Here is a 19540-nt window from a genome sequence, read left to right on the forward strand (position 1 = left end):
TTTCATGGCAAAAAAAGAAAAAGAAAAAAAAGGGGATCCGATACATCACAACCTGATTTTCCCCCCCAAAATCAGACCGAATACGGCTCTGCCTAGCTAGGTAGGTAAGGTAGGTACGCAATAACTAAGGTATGATCGAATTAATCTCAAGTTTAACAGCTGGCACACATAGCGGACTTGCCCAAGGTAAAATAACTTCCTACATGGTACGTACCTATTTAGCTATCGATCGGTTCGATTTGCTTCCTCGATGTGTAGTCTGATATTTGAACGTGCGCCCGCTCATCTCCCACGATTGACCATGCCGTATTGCCGTCATCGTTCCAACATGTACTTCGTACGCTTTTTGAATCACCAGTTTGTTAAAGGTTATGTAGATATTGTTGTTGATTGAGTAGTATAGTAACCGCAGTGACGTGATCGAAAGATGGATGCGGGTTCTTTTGCCTAGATCAGTTCATATATGCTAGCTGTCACAAAAAAAAAAAAAAAAAAAAAAAACAGAGCATCGGATTTAGCAGATTTGAACATTGTACCTATCTCTATTACTTTATAAAACTAGATTGTCTTTATAGAAACACTGGTAACTGTATGTCCACATACTTACCCAGTGGTATTCGCAGCTAGAATTTGTTAACATGGTTAGGTAGATACCTAGGTAGGTAGGTAGTTTAACCACGTTGAATGGCCATATTTAGTAGTATAAACACGCAAAAAAAGCAGCCGGGTTCCGGGTTGGGAAAAACCAAAGCACATAGCGTACCTTACTTATCCACCTGGTAGGTGCGTTAGCTAACAAATGGAGGCGGGACTTGCGGCCGGCTAGCTAGACGCTCAACTGCCTTGACTTCCTTGAGGGTGTGTGGGACCAGGTGGGGCGTGTTGAGTTCCCTCGTGCAAAGAGCACTCCATAGGGTGTGTCCTTCGCTCCTTCCTCCTTCGTGGGTTAGGTATCTTGGTAAGTTGCCAGAGCCCTCCACATTCAATTTCCTCCCTCTTTTCTTGTCCTCTCCTTCTCTCTTCAAGTTCTTTATCCACCATCTTGCGTTCCCCAGAGCATCACTGCGATCGTTGTATCAACGCCAGACGCCAACAATACTTATTGCTTGGCGTTCTGACATTGCATTGAAGCTAGGCTCAAGCTTTTCTTGTATTAAATTTCTTTACTCATTGTTTTCACCGCGACTGTTCATGTCTCGTGCGTGCCTTACCCAACATCAACAGCCTGGACACACTGCCAAACGGCGCCGCCGTTGAAATCAATCACAGCAGCAACGTCGACACGCGCGAGTCTAATATTCGGAAAGAAGCTGGGCGATCCCAAGCGAACTCGCTGTCGCCGTTCTGTTGGTGAACGCAACGTTGACGCGCATCGGTGAATCCACGTCATTTGCGCATTCAGACTCGGCCCAAGTACGCGATCCTCTGGTCTAAAGCCGAGGAAAGCCTCTGGACAACAGCTGTCCCTAATCCACATAACAACCACACCCGGCAACGCAACCCAAGAGTCGTCGCAGTTGCTTCCACGTCTACAATACCATGGCGTCGCATCGGCCGTCGCCCCCAATGCCGGTGCACATGCATCACGGGCCCGGCGCGCCCCTACCACCGGGCGCTATGCCTCCTGGACCTCAATACTCCTCGGCCGCCCGGCGCATGGCCGAGGCTACTGAAGTGACCTGGATTCAGATTGGTATGTCAATTCCCCAGCTTTGGCGTGCGAACGCGCATCAATCTCTTGCGCACGCGACTGACTTCTTCCTACAGGCAGCTGCAGTGAAATCCTTGGCAACCTCGAAGACGCCATGCAGGCCTACGAGCGCGCAATTACCATTAATCCCCAGTCCATTCCTGCCATGAACGCGATGAGCGCCATTCTAAGAACCAAAGAAGAGTTCCCCAAAGCCTGCGAGTATTTGAACGCGATCATTAAGCTTGATCCGACCAACGGTGAGGCTTGGAGCGCGATGGGTAAGACGCCTTCGACTAGTACAACACCACTTGCAGTAATTGCTCACTAACTTGCCTCCTTCAGGCCACTGCTATCTGATGATGGACGAGCTTCAGCAAGCATACTCGGCCTACCAGAACGCGCTGGTTAATCTCCAGACACCCAAGGTTAGTGTTTCGCTTCTGTGCCTCTCGAAGTAAACCGAAGCAAAACAGCTGCTGACATGACTACCTCAGGATCCCAAACTATGGTACGGCATTGGTATCTTATATGATCGATACGGCTCTCTGGAGCACGCCGAGGAGGCCTTCTCATCTGTGATGCAGATGCAGCCTGATTTTGAAAAGGCCAACGAGATCTATTTCCGCCTTGGCATAATTTACAAACAGCAATCCAAATTTAACCAGAGTCTTGAGGTAGGTCTTTTCAGCATGGACTTTGACTAAACAGTGCTGGTGCTAATGAGTTGTCCGTAGTGCTTCAAATATATTGTTCACTCGCCCCCGCATCCTCTCACAGAAACCGATATCTGGTTCCAGATTGGACACGTTCATGAACAACAAAAAGATGTATGTTATTGCTTCCTCCTTGCACGTTATCAGACAAGAACGTTTGCTAATGCCTCGTTGCTGTAGCTCGACAACGCGAAAGCTGCATACCAACGCGTGCTCGATGGTGATCCGAAGCACGCAAAGGTACTGCAGCAGTTGGGATGGCTTCACCATCAGCAAAGCAGCAGCTTCCAGAGCCAGGAGAGAGCTATTGAATACCTCGAGCAATCTGTTGCAGCTGGTAAGTATTCTACAACTGACTTGGCTTAGATGTGGAGTTTTAACACGTTCAACAGACAACAGCGATGCGCAGAGCTGGTACCTCCTCGGCCGATGTTACATGTCCCAGCAAAAGTATCCCAAGGCATATGAGGCCTACCAACAAGCTGTCTACCGCGATGGACGCAACCCTACATTCTGGTGCTCGATTGGTGTTCTCTACTACCAGATCAACCAGTACCGCGATGCGTTGGATGCGTACTCTCGTGCTATTCGGTTGAACCCTTACCTTTCCGAGGTTTGGTACGATCTCGGCACACTGGTAAGTAGCAAAGCATGGAATAGCACACATGATTGTGTCTAATAGTAGCTAACACGTCGGTCGCTTTAGTATGAGTCCTGCAACAACCAAATTAACGACGCTCTCGACGCCTACCAAAGGGCAGCCGAGCTGGACCCCAGCAACCCGCACATCAAAGCCCGTCTCAACCTGTTGCGGACTGGTCAAAGCAATGGTTCGGGCCCCCCAAGCGCTCCTGTGCCGACCGACATCCATCCCCAGTCTTACCAGGCTTCTGGTCCACCTGGACCTCAGTGGAACGGCGCGCAAGGTCCACAGCCACCTCAGCAGCCAAACGGACCTCCTCCTCTCACTGGTCCTGACAACTGGCCTAGGCTTTCGGCTGTGAACCCTCCCCCGCAACCCCCAAATCCTTATGAGCAGCAGCGAGAGCCCTTTCGAGGCCCCCCTCCCCCTCCTCCGCGCCAGCCCAGCCCTAGGCAAGAGCAGGGTCCCCCGCCCATGAGGCACTATGGCCAAGAAGGTGCAAGGCCTGGGCCACCGCCAGGACCCGGACCTGAGCCGCCTCGTCGTGGCCCGTCTCCTATTTCTCAGGGTCACTACCCACCACCTCCGCCTCCGGGTCAACAGCCGCCTCCACCGCAGTCACTGCAACAGGCTCAACAACAAGCCCAGCAGCAACAGCACCATCATCAGGCTCAGCAGCAACAGGCCCAACAGGCCCAGCAGCAACCTCAGCAACCTCGTCAGTCGATTCCTATGGACATGGTACGCAATTCGAGGGCCCGTCAATTCCCCGATGAGGCCATGGATGCACCGCCTCCCCCCAACGCCATGCTTGGTTATCGTCGCCCGAACAGCCCAAGGAGTGAGCAGCAGCGTCCGACGCATGATAACCGGATGCCGTCGCCCAAATCGGCGTACCCACAGCATCAGCAACCATATCCACCACACCCTAATGATACTCCGGGCCCGAGCAACGTTGACGGTCCATCCCGCCCCCCGCCGCCTCCGCCTCCTGGTGCCTCAAACCCAGAGCCTCCCATGCACCGGGAGCACGACCGCCCGCCTTCAGTCGGGCCCAAGAGGATGCGAGAGTGGGAGGACGAGCCGACATCTGCTAAGAAGCCTGCTTCTGACGAGAATCGGGCCAGACTCGAGGACATGCGCCATCGACGCCAATCTACTCCCCCTCGCGAAAGGGAACAGTACCGTCGTAACTCTTCCGAGGCCCGTCGCTTCGAAGATCAGCGACGAATGGATGATCAGAGGCGTGTCGATGACCATAGGAGGGATGACATGCGCCGAGCCGAGGAGCAGCGCCACGCCAATGATAACTACCACCCGTCTGAGGCTGCCCATCACCCTCCTGCGCACGCTATGCAGCAAAGTCATCTCCCGCCCATGCAGCAAGGCCCTGTCCCGCCCATGCAGAACATGATGCGTGAGGGGCCTGGCCCTTCGCCCGCCGGCTCAGCTCCCAAAGAATTCAACCAAGAAGAGAGGCACCACGAAAGGCAGCCGCAACACCCTGCTGCTCCTCATCCGCCTGCAGCAGGCGAACCTGAGCGTGCAGCTAGGAAGATGGACGTGGACGAGGACTATGATGACAGTGGAGAGGATGAAAAGAAGAACGGAATTGCCACAAGTGCAGCTTCTGGGCCGGGATCGTCCTCTGGCGAGAGCAAGCCCGCCACCAACGGTGCGATGAATGGACTCATGGGTCCCAAGGTTGAGAGCTCCTAAGGAGCAATTTTTGATTCCCATTGTTTTTGACTTTCTACAAAAAAAAAACTAAAAAACTTGAGGATGTGCTCCTATTTCATTATATTGTTTCTTACATTTGATTATCGATTGGTGGTGTCGAATGATCGGTGTTGAGCTGCGGTTGACATATACCAAGACGACTCTACCCAAGTAGCTTCTACCTACTCTTTCAAGATCATTTCATTTGCTCTTCTTACTGTCGGTTCCTGATTTTGTGGTCATGCGTGAGCGCGCTGCCGCGGCAGATAAACGATTGGGACATCAGGGACAAAATCCTAGTTCTAGATAGAGTGGGAAGAACGTTAATTGATGGCAAGATATATTATTCCCGTAGCAGATATGTCCAAGACAGGTCTGATTAGTGCACTCACGTGGTCAGTCCAAGTATTTGCCTTCAAGTCTGCGGGAAATAATCCCCGGGAATCAAGGGCGACATTCCCGAAAAGTAAATCCACCGAGAATATAGCACTCTCATGGGCCATATCCACTATAACGTCCACAAGTGATATGCAAAGCATATGGGCAGCTTCGGCAGCGACGCAGTGCACAGCATCCCCATCTGAATCCATTAGAGATGGCGACTAATTAGGCTCTACGTTGATCGCACGGCCTGGGACAACCCTCTAGTGCCTCGGTGGCCCCGGAACCGAGCGCTGAAGCTGGGGTTTTGGCGACTGTAATCAGCGTGATGTATGTATGAGACAGAAATCGGACCAAAGACTGTGCGACTTGGCTGACGCTTACGGCATTCCTTTCCAAAATCAATTCAATGTTGTGCTGTAAAGAAGCTGTATGCAAGGCCGCGTGGTACTGCATCCTCAACTACCAATGATGCCGTACTAATCTTCTGCTTCTATATGATCCGGTTGCATTTCACAATATTCTGCTACCGAATCCCGAGTCTTGCCATTCCCCTTTCTAGAAACTGCGACAGATCCAACAAGATCATGGTCGACGCAGCGGATATGAGCTAAAAGGCTCATTGCCGGCAAATGCCGATTCTTCGGCCCTCCTAGTATACCCCTGATGGTGCTGTTGTAGTTCTTGAAAGACCCTGGCCTTTCTTGATCTGGGCTGCCGTCATCGCCTGATGATAGAGGCCGGTGGTGGGTGAAAAGCTACGTCGTGTCTCAAAAGATGATCTCGCCAGAATGCTCACCCTCAAACCCAAGACTGGCAAGCTTCTTTAATCGCGACTTCTCCTTGGCCTTGTCCTCTGCCTTGCGCGCCTTCAAGAGCGACTCTACCACCTGGAGCTCGGCCTTATCGTAACCCGCGGGTGGGTCATCGTCCTTGTCAAGATCGATCTCGCCTAGAAGCAGAACGTTCTCGCCGCGAACTAGGAAAAGGCCGCGGGAGATGTCTGCGTAAAGGCCGCGCTCTCCGGTGCTGGGGCTCGGGGGGACAAAAAGACGCTCGACGGTGGACTGTAAGACGAGGTTGGCTGTGATTATGCAAGATTGTGCAATTGTCAACCAACATGCAGCGAGACTATAGTGGGTCGGGCGAGGCGATCCATACCGAATTGATCCCAGCTTCGCAACACGCCGGTCAACTTGCGCCCGTCTCGGAGAGCGATGAGGAGCTTTTCTGTGTTCGCACCAGTGGCGGCACATGGTCAGCAAGCCGAAAACGCGATGGCACAGCGCGGCATAGAATGCGAGACAGAATCGCTGGCTGGGTTACTTACTGTCGGTAAGGTCCAGGAGCTGTGCGGCCGTGGTAAACATCTGAGCGGGAAGCTGGGCTTGGGTGTGCGGAGGGACGCGGCCCGGCCCTGCGCCGAGCACCGGACCGGGCCCTTGCGGAGGGGCATCTGATATCGATAAATTCTCCATTTAGGTCGGCTTCAAGTCATGGAAGAGCGTTTGAAGCAGGAAAACCACAGTGTCTCTGCTTTAAAATGTGAAACAAGGAGCGAATCGCGGTCAGCTTTGTGCCATCTGTGCTTATCGACGTGGGTGGCAGCGAAGGCTCGAAAGGGAGTGAGTTTGGTGGGCGGCGATGTTTGCGACGTCGTCACAGGCTACGGGTCGATGGGTACCTATCTACCCCCAGTAACTGGACAAGGTTATGACACCTACTGAAGTAAATCCACAGATGGGCAGCGTGCCTTTCTGCTTAGTCACCATACTCTACACACTTAGACGCTTATCGCTAATTATCGATACTAACGATCTCATCGGGGCGACCAATCAGCTGGTTTTATCAAGCTCCTTGGATCCACTCTTTAGACATCAGAGGCCGCTCATCCTTGCTCGCCCGCCATTGCCTGTAGTCGGGTTTGCGCGGAGACAGCGCTTCAATTCCGACAAAGCTCTCGTCGGACTTGTACTGCCCACAATATCCCAGTTTCTGACCCTTACAACTTCAATAGGTCCCAGTCCTTCTGTTCACCAGCCAGCGTGGACTATACTCTCTGACTGAAGGCCATTTTCAAAGTCAGTGGGCTTGTGGCTGCTAAGTCATTCTCGACTGTTTTTACCCATCCCCAGTCGGCTGCCAATTCTTGATTTGTGCAAAAGAACATTCAAGGTGTGTTTACCTATCTTTGTTGACCATTACCAGCCTAGTTTACTGCACATTTCTAGGTACTTCTCGAGACAGCGAAATTCCTGGACACCTACTGACAAAGTAGCTCTATATGCAGAATTTCTGTAACTAGAAATCACCAGAGGAGAGCGTCGTCGCTGCCATAAAAGCCCTTTCGAAAAGACAGCTTCCCCGTCGCAAGCCTGTCTTGCGCGGCAATCCGAGGAAGCTCCACGACGAAGACCGAATAGCTATCTACTACAATCGTCCGGCACCAAGCGACAATATTTGCGTTGCCATATACGCAGGGCTGAAATTTGATCATCATGTCCAACGAAGCAGACGTCGCCGAGGCGGCACAAGCCAAAGTCGATAGGCGCTCCAATGTGTCCCCAGCGCCAACGCAGTCCAAGAAGGAGAAGAAGCGCTTGCAACTAGTCGAGCGTCTCCAATCATTATCCGAGCAATTCGACATCAACAGGGACAGAGAATACCGGGAGATGCTCAGCAAGATCCAGTTGGACACGGCGCTCGTCATGCAGGTTGATCCGTATGCAGCACAGCCGCTGGCCGCTATCGACAAGTCGCAGAGCATGAGCGACAGTATAAATCCTCAGCTTCGCGGTGCGACAATATTGGAAATGGCCGGTCCCAAGTTTCAGGAATGGGTCAACACCATCGAGGATCTGGTAGAGCGGCGTGACTTTGAGTTAACTCGCCACAAGGTACGTTCGCCCTGTGCTTACACAAACTTCACCCAAGATACGCCCCTTGCCTTGACTAACCGGTTCGCAACGTGACGAAACAGGACGAGTATGACATGAAGAGTAACGAGCACAAGAATGTATACATCTACAAATCCGAGGTCGCCAAGCGGGAACACAAAGCACTATCACAAACCCTGCGCGACCGGCTTGTCAACACGATCAATTCCAAAAGAGCTCGCCTGACCAAAGAAAAGGAGGCCTTTGAGATTTCAGACGCATCTGCTCTTCTATTACACCCGAACCAGTATTCGATCGCAAATCCATCTAGCCCTGGCGGTACGCATACCAAGAGGGCCACAAGACTTCGTCAGACGGCGGATGAGGCAGATACAAGGAAGCGAAAGCGGAACGGCGGCGGCGACGACGATGGCTCGCCAGCTCCACAGCGCAGAACGCTGGATAACAATAACACCACTGCCATGTGGCAGAACGACCGTCTTACCACACGGAGAGTGACGGGCCCGATTCACAGTATCGACAAGTTGTTCACGGATAAGGAGCTGACAATGCAGTACAACGCTGCGGCGCTTGCTGCTCATAAATACTTGCTCACAAGCAAATCAAAAGCAAGCGGCTCGGGTGTGAACGGCTCTCCTGACGATAGTGACACGGGCGAGAATGAGGACGGTGACCAGGACAGCAGTGAACACGGCCATTTGGCACCCACGATGGAGAGGGTGCCGTCACATGCAACAAGGAGTCGTGGTGGTGCCAACGCTTCCAATTTTATAGACGAAAAGATCGTCGGTCTTGAGGCGCTCACCAACTTTGAGATCCCTGGAAACCTAGAGAAGATGGCAGCAGCTGTGCCAAAACTGCCGCCAGTGTTCCTTGCCACTTATGCCAAGTCTTACAGCAATAAAGATGGCAATACGCCCACGACACTACCCCCCGATGAAGTCAACTCGGACCTGGCTGTGATGAACATCCTGAAGCAGTACGAGAACATCCACGGGGTGGGATCCAACCTCGACAATGCCAACGGCTGCCGCAAAGTCCTCGAGGCAACAGCATACTCGGTGCGCGATGATAGGTACGCCGTGTACCTCGATACCCCCCGTCATTCCACGGCCGAAGACTTACGATCCGATTTGAAGCTCCCTGCAACAGCGTCGGCATTACCTAACACGCGAGGCCCCCCAACACCAAATACAAAAGCGGGCCCGACATCGGCCCCTGGAGCCAGCCCGATGAGCCGACAAAGCAGTCAAGGTGGCGTAGCCATGGCTAGGCAGGGTAGCAATACCAGATCTCAACGAAGACGTGGTGGGATCTAGACGACCTGAGATGGCCAGTCTATTTTGTTGAAATAGTTTTGACCGGGGCCCTTTGGGACATGGTTTGTGACGAACACAAGTGTGGTTCTCTAGATTTGTGGTGTTGCCAGGCGTTTTTGGTTGCTGATTCACATGTCTCTGCGGTTGGCGAAAGCAAACAAGCAGACGACGGCGTTTTGCATATACTCGGGTTGGCAAGGCATACATATGGATTATGCCTTGAAACCAGGGCGTTTGGATGGTATTATTTTTCTTCGTCCATGCTTAATAGGGGGTGTGGAGCTTTGTTGTACGGCCGTCTATATATATATATATATATCACTAGTCTTGCACTGCGAGGCGAACGGAATTCACAGGTTACTCGACAATACAGAAGATAGGTGTACCTGTCATACTGTTTATATTTGACAACGTGTAGAAAGGAATTGTTTCAATTGAGGCAACGTGGGACCGCTTATCAACTGACAAATATGTAGATATCAAGCAGCTAACAAAAACACGGTTATTAGAGGTGCGGCTGGAATGGAGTCAATACTTTCCTCTTTTCTCCCAACCGGGAGCAGACATCAGACAGCGACAAACAGAAAATGAGTCCCGAGACCAAATCGGGCGGCAAGGAGACGAGCTCGACCAACGAGGCCGGCTGTCATTGCGGATACATCAAGTTTTCAGTGACCCTGTCTCCGCCGCTGTCCGAGGCCAAAGTCCTAGATGTAAGGTGCATTTTCTCGGTGCAGAGATGCCATGTGTGCGCAGCAACATATGTGTGGTTGTATGCGGGGTATTGGATGGAAAAAAGGGGGAGTTGTCACCCACTCGCTTATTGCTTATATTTGCTTACGATTCGGCTTTGTGTAGTGCGGCTGCTCCATCTGCCGTCGTGCCGGCTACTTGCTTGTCTGTAAGTGACTTGAGTGGTGATGCGGCGGGTGATTAAAAAAAGCAGAAACAGCACTTCTGAGACAATGGTATGAAATCCATGAAAAGGAGGTTAACGAAAACTATTGCAGACCCGAAGCGTCATCAGCTGAAATGGCACGGTGACTCCCAAAGTCGCTGCGCAGTATATCAGTTCAACACCAAGCAGAAAGATCAGCTGTTCTGCCCCAAGTGCGGCAGCAGCATCGGGATTGATTTCCGCGACGTCAGGGATGGATACGGTATCAGTGTTAGTAATGGACTTTTCTGTTTATCCGACACCAAAGGACGGGGAAGCGATCTGAATTGTCACTTTTCATTATGCTCAAGATGTAATCAAGAGACTGATGCTGCTCCTTAGGTCCGCACATTTAACAACATCAACCTGGCTGATCTCAAGTACCACGTTGGCGACGGGCTGAACGATGTCGAACCAGCTACTGACTTGTCGGGTATGTGGTACGAGGAGGATGATGACGGCCCAAAAGACGGAAAGGACAGGGCGTAAGGTGACGGGAGAACGGTGGTAGATCGACACCATATCATTATCATCGCTGGGAAATCACGAGCGGCAGCATTGGTACTTGCAGCTTTGTTCATGGTTTAGTTTTTTAGCAACTATCAATTTGACAAACGCGCTCATTGCTTTGACTTGTCTGCTGCAGTTGCCTGCCGCCTGGCCCACAACTGCTCGGCTGAAGTGATGCAGTGCATGTTGGCGCCGAGTTTGTTCATCGTCTCCATCCACTCGTCGTACTCGTCCGAGTCGAACACGATACCGCCGCCTAGGTGGAGAAGTTAGTAATGGCGTTAATCGGTAATGCGACATTCCAGTATGGAGGGACAGAGAAAAAAGAAAAGAAAAAACTCACCAGCCTGAAGATAGGCAATACCATCCTTGACCAGCATGGTCCTCAGCGCAATGCAAGTGTCCATCTCGCCCTCACTCTCCTTCCCCTGGCGATCCACACCCCCATAGCCAAAGTATCCCACGGCGCCGGCATAAACGCCGCGTTTCTCTCCCTCGAGCTCGGCGATGAGCTCCATTGCGCGGACTTTGGGGGCGCCCGAGACGGTGCCGGCGGGGAAGATGGAGCGGAAGGCGTCGAAGCGGGTCTTTCCGGGCCTGAGCACGCCCGAGACCTGGGAGACGAGGTGCTGTACGTGGCTGAAGCGCTCGACCACCATGAGGCGGTCGACGCGGGTCTCGAGCGGGTCGCACACGCGCGTGACGTCGTTGCGCGCCAGGTCCACCAGCATGACGTGCTCGGCGCGGTCCTTGAGGCTCGCCGCCAGCTCGTCCGCCAGCCGCTGGTCCTCCTCGGGCGTGGCGCCGCGCTTGACCGTGCCCGCGATCGGGTGCGTGATGACGCGGCCGCCCTCGCTCTTGACCAGCAGCTCCGGGCTGGCGCCGACGATTTGGAAGTCGGCGCAGTCGACGTAGAACAGGTACGGCGACGGGTTGACGGTCCGAAGGTGCCGGTAGATATTGAAGGGGTGCAGGTCCGTGGGGCGAGCGAAGCGCTGTGACGGCACGGCCTGGATGATGTCGCCCTTCACGATGTGCTTCTTGAGAGCTGTGACATGTCCCTCGTAGCCTGCCTGTCCAACGTTGGATGTGTACTCTTGCCCCAACCGGACAGGCTTCTGCTCTGGAAGCGGGATCTCAGGCCCGTTGAGGAGTTCTATCAGCTCCCGGATAGTTGCAAGGGCGCGTTTATATTCGGCCTCGACATTTTGTGCGGTTCCCTCGGCCTCGTCAAAGGCGCCATCAGGGACATGCAGATACGTCACGACCTTGATGATGCCGTAGAAACGATCAAAGACCACAGCCGTGTCGAAAAACATAAAGACGGACTCGGGGATTCCCAGGACATCCTTCATCGGCCGTGCCGTCTTGGGCTCAAAGTAACGCACGCAGTCGTAACCCACATAGCCGACGGCCCCACCAGCAAACGGCGGCAGCTTCAGGCCGGGGACGTCGGTGGCGACGACATGGCGGGCCAGCTCCTCCTCAAGGGCCGGCAGGGGGTCGCAGGCGCCACCAGCGAAGCCGGGGCCGGTGCGGACCACCTTGCGCGGGCCCGCAGCGACGAAGCTGTAGCGGCCCACACGCTCGGTTGCTGCGCTCTCGAACAGAAACGACAGCTGATCATCGGCGCCTGAGCTACTGCTCTTGGATCGGTAGTGCGCCGAGACCTTGAGATAGGCGGCCGACGGCGTGATGAGGTCGGACGAGATTTGGCCATACAGAGGGATGAGGTTTGCCCTCTTGGTGGCGTCCTGCTTTGTGGGCTCTGAGAGGAACTTTTGTACCGTCTCGAGGGACGGCACTACCAAATCCTAAACGTGAGATATCCGTCCGTCAATCCTAGTTCAGTTCGCCTGGAATTTTGTTTCGATGCTTGTAACACATTTTTCATATATGGCACTCACTGGCTCTTCCATCTTGAACACGTATAAAGTGCGCGCAAGTGTGGATATATCCTCGGATAGCTAAATAAGTTAACTCGACGCTGCGTGCTTTTATGCGACTGTGACTTTTGGTGACTGACTGTCTTTGTCTCTCTGTCTTCCCCTCAATTCTCCAGCAAGTACCCTCTCTAGAATTACTCTTGAGTAATGCGGGACATTCGTGCTGCTAGGATTTTTTTTGGATTTTTTTTCCCTTCCCTTTTCTGCTCTTTACCTTTTTCTCTTACAGCCCTAGTGATAAGAACACTTCGCAATTTTACGCAACTGACCGTTTTCAGACGATCTTTAAAATCCAACACATGGAGTTCTGTAGATATGCAACCCAAGTTGACTCATCAAGTTACTGGGGTGAATTTAGCCAATTCGGATTTTCTGTCCCGCCCAACTTTATAACCTCTCGGAACCGCTGGATCGGATGAAGCTGTCCACACACAAAATAGACTGCAGCTACCCCTGCCCAGTCACTGCTTAAAGATTCAAGCAACCTTGAGAAAAAGTCTCATGGTATTAGACTGCTGCATTTTTAACCAAACCAAGGCAGGTCATACAGCAAAAGGTTGGCTTTTTATTCAACTATTAACCTAACCCCGCAGTCAAATCGGATAAAGTATTTGGTTAGATATAATTTCATTCACAAGCCGGCTAGAGTTCCGTTATCATATCCTACATCTTAACTTGGCCGTGACCTCCCACTTAGCTTTCAATAGAAAGCGCCTTGGCACCAACCAGTTTCTCCCCTGTCGTTGTGACAAGCCAGTACTCGACCCGCGACGACTTCTTCCCTGGTACTCGATACACCCTAACATCATTGCCCTTGCCCGCCTCCCTCACTGCCTCCAGCAGATCATTGTACTGTCCCTGTGTGTCCCAGTCCGCCGGGTCCATGATTTCCACCTGGGCGTTGGCGGCGTCCCAGTGGTGGATCAACTTGGCGAATTCCTCTGTTTTGCCGTGATTACTGCGTCAGCAACTAAGCCCTTTGAAACATTCACAGAGAAATACGCATGCTCTAGTTAACCATGTTATGACGTCGATAGGGTGCGAAGCAATGCAAAGCAAGCCTACACCCGAAAAGCAACAACGAAACGCACCTTCATTTGGTAATCCCTTCTGCCAGCCTAATGCCACAGGCACAAACGGCTCGTCTGCCTCGCTCATGTAGAACGCATCCTTTGTAGCCTTGACTAGCACAGCCGGCGTCTCGGTCCCAGACTCGGTGCTCCTAAAGTCGCTGCTTGTCGTCTCCGCATTGTTTGCCCTGCCCGCAGACGGGTCCTCGTTCGCCTTGTTCAAAAAGTCCATATATGACTCGTCGCTGGCCATCGTCGCGGTGGTTCTGAAGAATCGAACGGTTGCTCTCTCGGGTGCGGGTTGGATGTAAATGGAGCGGTGGTTCAGAGGCAATGATGGCCTGGTCGCAGCCGTCCAATCTGGGCTTGTTCGATCCGTGGTCGTTTTCTGGATTCTCCAAGGTACAAGATTTGCAGTAGAAATGTTCCTCGTTTGATGCCTATAAGTAGAACAAGCAAGCTGCAGTGCGCGGTGTCTTTGCAGAGGCAGGAAGGTTACCGGTGGTGCGCCTAGCATTGCATAAATGGATGGAAGGAAGTCTTGCTGTTGGTGGGTTGACCTAGATGACGCAATGTACGAAGGGACCTAAGGGTAAGCACATTGGGGATGGATGCATCGACCTCAAGGCACTTGGCCCCGCATACAAGGAATTACAGCGCTGTAGGGAGCCCCCTGGTTACAGCTCTCAGCTTCAGCCAACTTGCCAAGGCACAAGTACGCCTCCACCCACTCTTTTCGACTACCTAGTTCACGGTAGGCCAGGACAAAGACCTGCACAAACTCCGCATTGTACGCACGCACAAAATCAATGCAATACTTATTTACGAATCAGTCACGATAACAACCGACATTTCTTTTTCTCATGGCATTCATCGACGTTTGATATCATTTTTTATTCCCATAAACAGGGTTGCTTTCCGTTAAAGCCCCCAGATGCTGAAATCCCTTTTTGTGAGACCAAACCTGAACGTCCCAAATAGCACGAGAATAGAACCGTCGACGCCGATGCCAGAGTGATGAATTAAATGACACAGAAAAACCCCCTAAAGAACATTTCAAGACAACAAACAACACCGCCAAGCTTATGAGCTGGCAACGAGGTCCTTCTTGAGTGTACCCTGGTAGGTCTTCTTCTCCTCTGGTGTCTGGAAAGCACCATGACCGAACTCGGACGAGGTGTCGATCCATTTGAGCTCGACCTTCTCCAGCGCTTTCCTCGAAGTGTGGATGAACATGGACTTGCGCAGAGTCATGACACGCTTCTTGGTACCCGGGATGGAACCCTTGACCATAACGAAGTCGTTGTTGATCTCGCCGTAGCGGACAAAACCACCCATGCTGTAAATGATGGGTTAGTAAGACGACTTCTCTCATTGACTGCACTCCTGGAAAGGGGCATGCGACATACGGAGTGATCTTCTTCTTGGTAACGTCGATCTCGGTGGCCGCGTTATCCTCGGCGTCACCCTTGCCAATACGGTAAACCTTGTGGTTGACCGAGGTACGGTGGTGGTAACCCATCTGACCAGCACGGGCAACAGTCCACTGGACGTGGGAAGGATGCCAGGCACCGATACAGGCAACCTTACGCAGACCCTTGTGAGTCTTACGGGGCAGCTTCTTGGTACCCCAACGCGAGGTGACACCGTTGAAACCGTGACCCTTGGTGACGGCAATGATGTCGATCATCTCGTTCTGCTCGAAGATGGTGTCGATCGAGACGGGCTTCTCGAAGAGACCGTGGCCGAACTCAACCTTGTCGGCGACCGAGCCGCCGTTGACCTGGATCTCCATAAGGTGGGCCTTCTTCTGCTTGAGGGGGGTCTTGCGGATCTGGGTGTGGGCGAGGACACGGACGACGGTGCAGTACTTCTTGATGCGCTCGAGCTCGCGGGTGACGGACGAAGCCTTGCTCTCGGAGTGCTTCTTGGCGTACTTGGTGAAGGCCTTCTTCTTGCTCTTGTACCAGTTCTTGTAAAACCTACGCTTAACCTCGTCGCTCAAGTGCTCAGCCCACACGGTAGTGAGCGAGCGCAGGCCACGGGGAGTCTCGATGTATCCGACCAGACCAACAACGATCATCTGTGAAAGATGTTAGCCATTGGCACAAGCGCCAAGCGGGCTGCATTGTTCGTACCGGGGGAGTATCAATGATCGAAACGGCCTCAACGACCTCCTTCTTGTGTGCCTTGGCACCGGGGCGGTCCAAGTCGCGCACAATCGTCGTCATACCGGCCTTGTAGCCCATCGCCGCCGTCAGGTGGACGGGCTTCTTGGGATCATCCTTAGGGAAGCTCTTGACCTTTCCGCGGTGGCGAGCAGCCCGCTTGCGTGGCAGGTATGCCAGCGAACCGTGACGCTGTATTGTTGAGACGCATGGTTTGTTAGCTTGTGCTCCTCCAGCTCGTTTGGAGCAATTTCGAGGGGTTCGATAAGACGTCGAGAAAAGGCGAGGAGGCAGTGACGAAAACTGCAAAGAGACGAGGATAACTAACCGGTGCCTCGTACTTCCGGTGAGACATCTTTTCTTCTTCTTTGGCGACTGTCGTGACTTGTCGATGTCGTTGTTGTCGTGTCGGAGTTCACGAAGAAAAAAAAAAAGAAGTCCCCTCTTCAATTTCTACAATGACAAAAAATGTGTGCATATGGGAAAGTGGATACCGGCTTTTGCGGGCTAAGTCATTAGTCATCACGGAGGGTAGGTCCCATTTCGATGGGATACCTGGCAAGCTGCGTTTCTTACCACGTGACAGCGTCCCTAACTACTATTTCCACCTCCCAAACCTGCCTGCATTCCTGTCTGCCATGGCTACCTACCCACTTCATGGTCAGGGCGAGACCTTGCGGTAGCCGAACTAACCAATGCGCCGCCAGCTTTAATGAATTAACTGACGAAATGATCGTGACGGCTAGAGCGGTAGTCATAATTCTGAATTGGAATCTCTTGAAGTAGACTTTCCACCGCATACGGAAATATCGTCCACGAGTCACGAGATATGTCAGGTGATGTGGCTTTGAAGTGCACCTGTATTAGGTAGAACCGAGACCAACATGTGATCGCCTGCCTAAACCATTGATTCATACTTTTGTTCGAGAAGCAGCTTTTGTCTTGCAGCTGATAAAAGCAGTCCAAGCTACGCAAACTACTGCGCAGCAGATTCGAATCCGTAAAAGCGATGGCATTCTAGCCAGCTGGATTTTTTCCCCATGTCTTTTTGAATCCGCGAATAAAAGAATTAAGTTTCTTTCACCGAGCATGATTGCTAGGATCTTCGACGCAAACAAGACTGGCGTGCGCAGTAGAAGAAAGTAATGAGGGAAGGTCGCAATGGCGGCAGTCAAGGGGAGAGCGTCCTATAAAAAGAAGGATGGAATCGTCGCGGTCTCTGATGACCGAACGGTAGTTAGCTGGACGCCTACTGTGACAGGAACTCCTGCCCTTTCTATCCCCATTGATACAATTACAAGTAAGGCTTCATTATATTGAGGTGAGATGAAGAGATGTGAAAGTCTCGAACTGCAGACAGCACAGTTGCTGATCGAACTTCTAGATCTACAACAAACCCCAGACTCCGCAGCAAAGGTTGCACTCAAGATCATAGTCAAGGCAACAACAGAAGGCGGCGACCCTATTGCGTACCTTTTCACTTTCACAGCCCCGGATGAGGCCAGGGCCGAGGCAAACGCCATCAAGGATGTACTCTCTAATATCCTCGCGACCCGGAGCAGCGACACAGGCGTGGTGGTCAAGTCCTCGACACCACAGCCTGCCACCAACGGCAATGCTGCCAACGGGTCAGCGGCTGTGTCGTTTGCGAGCACCGCGTCAAATAACGCAAGCAAGGGACCGCCTCGGTGGTTTGACGACAACCAGCTGAGGCTGGACATAGCCCTACAGCAGTCCTTGATGAAGAAGGACCGCACCCTTCACCAGACGTACATGGAAGCGAGAGCCACGAAGCCCGAATCCATCTCTGATGCAGCATTCAACTCCCAATTCTGGTCTACTAGGACAAGTCTGCTGCGCGCGCACGCCATAGAGAGCAGCCAGAAAAGAGCCACATATAACGTTTTGCCAACAGTGAAGCCATACACGGACTATGAAGGAAAGCTAAAGCTGAACGTAACGCCCCAGGATATCCAGATGATTTTTAAACAGTATCCGTTGGTACATCGTATTCACAAGGAGAAAGTACCCAAGGACATGGACGAAGGCGCATTTTGGAAGGGGTTCTTTGAAAGCAACCTCGCCCGGTGGCTCAAGGGCGAGGACATCAACCCGGCACAGCGTAATCCAGTCTTTGACTCGCACATTCGAGGCGATAAGCAGGATGCCCTTTATTTTGAGAAGAGAATGGTTGATCCCCACCTGCCACGCATCATAGACGTTCAGGGAAATGATGAGAACCAGGGCGGTGCCAAAGGCGGGAACATGCCAGATGCGCTCATGAGGCCAAACGCTGAGAGGGGTGCCGGAGCCAGATGGCTAAATGCTATGAGCGAGAGTCTGATGTCCCATACCAACCCCGTCGACGTCGGCGGCACAGCTGCAGCAGACGGCAACGAAAATACATACCGTGAACTCACACTACGCGATCTAAACGATGATGCACCACCGGACCGCATCGTGCTTAACGTAAGGGAACAAGCCCGCTTCTTCGACCAAGAGGCCGGCTTGTTGGACGATGCGCGGGCGTATGAGAAACAAGCACCCCAGGTCGTGCTGGCAGACTATGCAAAAGACCTGACGTCACTGGGAGACGCCAAGGCAGGCGGCGGCATTGATCTTCACAAGGCCATTGGGGTCTACGACGAGAGCGGAAGTGATGATGATGAGGAAGATTCCCGTAAGAGGCCGGCACACGTTGGCTCGCGCGCGGCGCGTGGCACGGCCCAGGCCCACATCTGGGACGGGCTGGGCAAGAGGCTGGCGGAGACGCAGGCGCAAAGCGAGGATGAGGCGGCGCCGCTTGGGCTGAGCATGGATTTGGCGCAAAAGGCGTTCATCACCAACGCTACTACGACCGAGTTCCTCAAACAGTTTTGGAACGCGTTCCTCTCGGGGGACCCGGACCGGGCGCAGGAGCTGGCGCACCACGTAGAGGCCCTGCGGAGGTCGGTGGAGCGGATTGAGGCGGTGGCAGCCGAGGCTGAGAAGGCGCGCGAGCAGCTCAACGCACAGAGACGGAAGCAGATTGTGGACGAATACAACAGGACGGGCAGAAAACTCAAGTTTGACCCCAACAGCACCAAGGGCGGTAAGAAGGCGGTTATGGCGCTCCTCGGGCCCACGCTGAGCGCTCTGAGTGCTGCCCAGGGTAGGTATGAAGAGGCTCTGGTGGCGGAGGGCATTAAGCCTTCAACGGAGGAATGAGAGAGGCAAAGAAATATTGAATGGATGGGATTGCATTGTCAAGCGTCCCCGGCATACATGTGGTCTTAAAGGCTTAATTTGTTTTCACTTCATTTTCACTTCGTTTTTCATTTTTATTCTGTTATGCAAACACTAGACTAGACAAACTTGGGAAGCAGAAGATGCAGACCTTTAAAGAAAGCCTTTATAAAATACAAAAGTCGCTGAGATTTACAATAATACGGCACTGCAGTAGTTGCCCGGATCTCTGTCTCCGATAATGGCATTACATCCGGACCCGGGTGGAGCCAGTAGTGGGGTTCCCTTCGCAAGCTAGGCGTAGCTCAGTGTAGGTAGG

General features: G+C 52.7%; 8 protein-coding genes across 9 annotated transcripts; 4 read left to right on the top strand and 4 right to left on the bottom strand.

The window, feature by feature from the left end:
* The first annotated feature begins 1025 nt into the window (after positions 1-1025).
* On the top strand, positions 1026-5156 carry MGG_03196 (RCM-1). Its single transcript, XM_003716742.1, has 8 exons — positions 1026-1693; positions 1768-1971; positions 2036-2118; positions 2188-2367; positions 2428-2520; positions 2587-2743; positions 2799-3043; positions 3113-5156. Exons 1-8 carry the CDS (start codon positions 1540-1542, stop codon positions 4766-4768), a joined length of 2772 nt encoding a protein of 923 aa, XP_003716790.1. The 5' UTR covers positions 1026-1539; the 3' UTR covers positions 4769-5156.
* A 362-nt stretch (positions 5157-5518) lies between these two features.
* On the bottom strand, positions 5519-6870 carry MGG_03195 (uncharacterized protein). Its single transcript, XM_003716743.1, has 3 exons — positions 6480-6870; positions 6311-6379; positions 5519-6233 (listed from the first exon to the last, which is right to left on the bottom strand). The coding sequence occupies exons 1-3, from the start codon at positions 6625-6627 to the stop codon at positions 5920-5922; spliced, it is 531 nt and encodes a 176-aa protein (XP_003716791.1). The 5' UTR covers positions 6628-6870; the 3' UTR covers positions 5519-5919.
* Positions 6871-7081: 211 nt separating this feature from the next.
* Positions 7082-9819, top strand: MGG_12758 (uncharacterized protein). Its single transcript, XM_003716744.1, has 3 exons — positions 7082-7324; positions 7440-8046; positions 8130-9819. Exons 2-3 carry the CDS (start codon positions 7648-7650, stop codon positions 9363-9365), a joined length of 1635 nt encoding a protein of 544 aa, XP_003716792.1. The 5' UTR covers positions 7082-7324; positions 7440-7647; the 3' UTR covers positions 9366-9819.
* Positions 9820-9921: 102 nt separating this feature from the next.
* On the top strand, positions 9922-10935 carry MGG_12759 (uncharacterized protein). Its single transcript, XM_003716745.1, has 4 exons — positions 9922-10078; positions 10224-10266; positions 10376-10533; positions 10645-10935. Exons 1-4 carry the CDS (start codon positions 9953-9955, stop codon positions 10789-10791), a joined length of 474 nt encoding a protein of 157 aa, XP_003716793.1. The 5' UTR covers positions 9922-9952; the 3' UTR covers positions 10792-10935.
* On the bottom strand, positions 10325-13086 carry MGG_12760. 2 transcript variants are annotated; one of them, XM_003716747.1, is made up of 4 exons: positions 12839-13086; positions 12720-12779; positions 11156-12626; positions 10325-11068 (listed from the first exon to the last, which is right to left on the bottom strand). In XM_003716747.1, exons 2-4 carry the CDS (start codon positions 12729-12731, stop codon positions 10923-10925), a joined length of 1629 nt encoding a protein of 542 aa, XP_003716795.1. In that variant the 5' UTR covers positions 12732-12779; positions 12839-13086; the 3' UTR covers positions 10325-10922. The 2 variants fall into 2 exon arrangements, with proteins under 2 accessions (XP_003716795.1, XP_003716794.1); XM_003716746.1 differs by having other exon boundaries at positions 10905-11068; positions 12720-13086.
* A 181-nt stretch (positions 13087-13267) lies between these two features.
* Positions 13268-14575, bottom strand: MGG_03194 (uncharacterized protein). Its single transcript, XM_003716748.1, has 2 exons — positions 13850-14575; positions 13268-13699 (listed from the first exon to the last, which is right to left on the bottom strand). The coding sequence occupies exons 1-2, from the start codon at positions 14343-14345 to the stop codon at positions 13452-13454; spliced, it is 744 nt and encodes a 247-aa protein (XP_003716796.1). The 5' UTR covers positions 14346-14575; the 3' UTR covers positions 13268-13451.
* Positions 14576-14911: 336 nt separating this feature from the next.
* MGG_03193 (60S ribosomal protein L3) lies at positions 14912-16351 on the bottom strand (the record flags this gene model as incomplete). Its single annotated transcript, XM_003716749.1, has 4 exons — positions 14912-15167; positions 15238-15911; positions 15967-16188; positions 16325-16351. 4 exons carry the CDS (start codon positions 16349-16351, stop codon positions 14912-14914), a joined length of 1179 nt encoding a protein of 392 aa, XP_003716797.1.
* Positions 16352-16908: 557 nt separating this feature from the next.
* Positions 16909-19443, top strand: MGG_03192 (RNA polymerase II transcription factor B subunit 1). Its single transcript, XM_003716750.1, has 2 exons — positions 16909-17296; positions 17381-19443. Exons 1-2 carry the CDS (start codon positions 17158-17160, stop codon positions 19201-19203), a joined length of 1962 nt encoding a protein of 653 aa, XP_003716798.1. The 5' UTR covers positions 16909-17157; the 3' UTR covers positions 19204-19443.
* The last annotated feature ends 97 nt before the right edge of the window (positions 19444-19540 follow it).

The sequence above is a fragment of the Pyricularia oryzae genome, chromosome 4, assembly GCF_000002495.2.
Source record: "Pyricularia oryzae 70-15 chromosome 4, whole genome shotgun sequence".
Classification (NCBI taxonomy): Eukaryota; Fungi; Ascomycota; class Sordariomycetes; order Magnaporthales; family Pyriculariaceae; genus Pyricularia; species Pyricularia oryzae.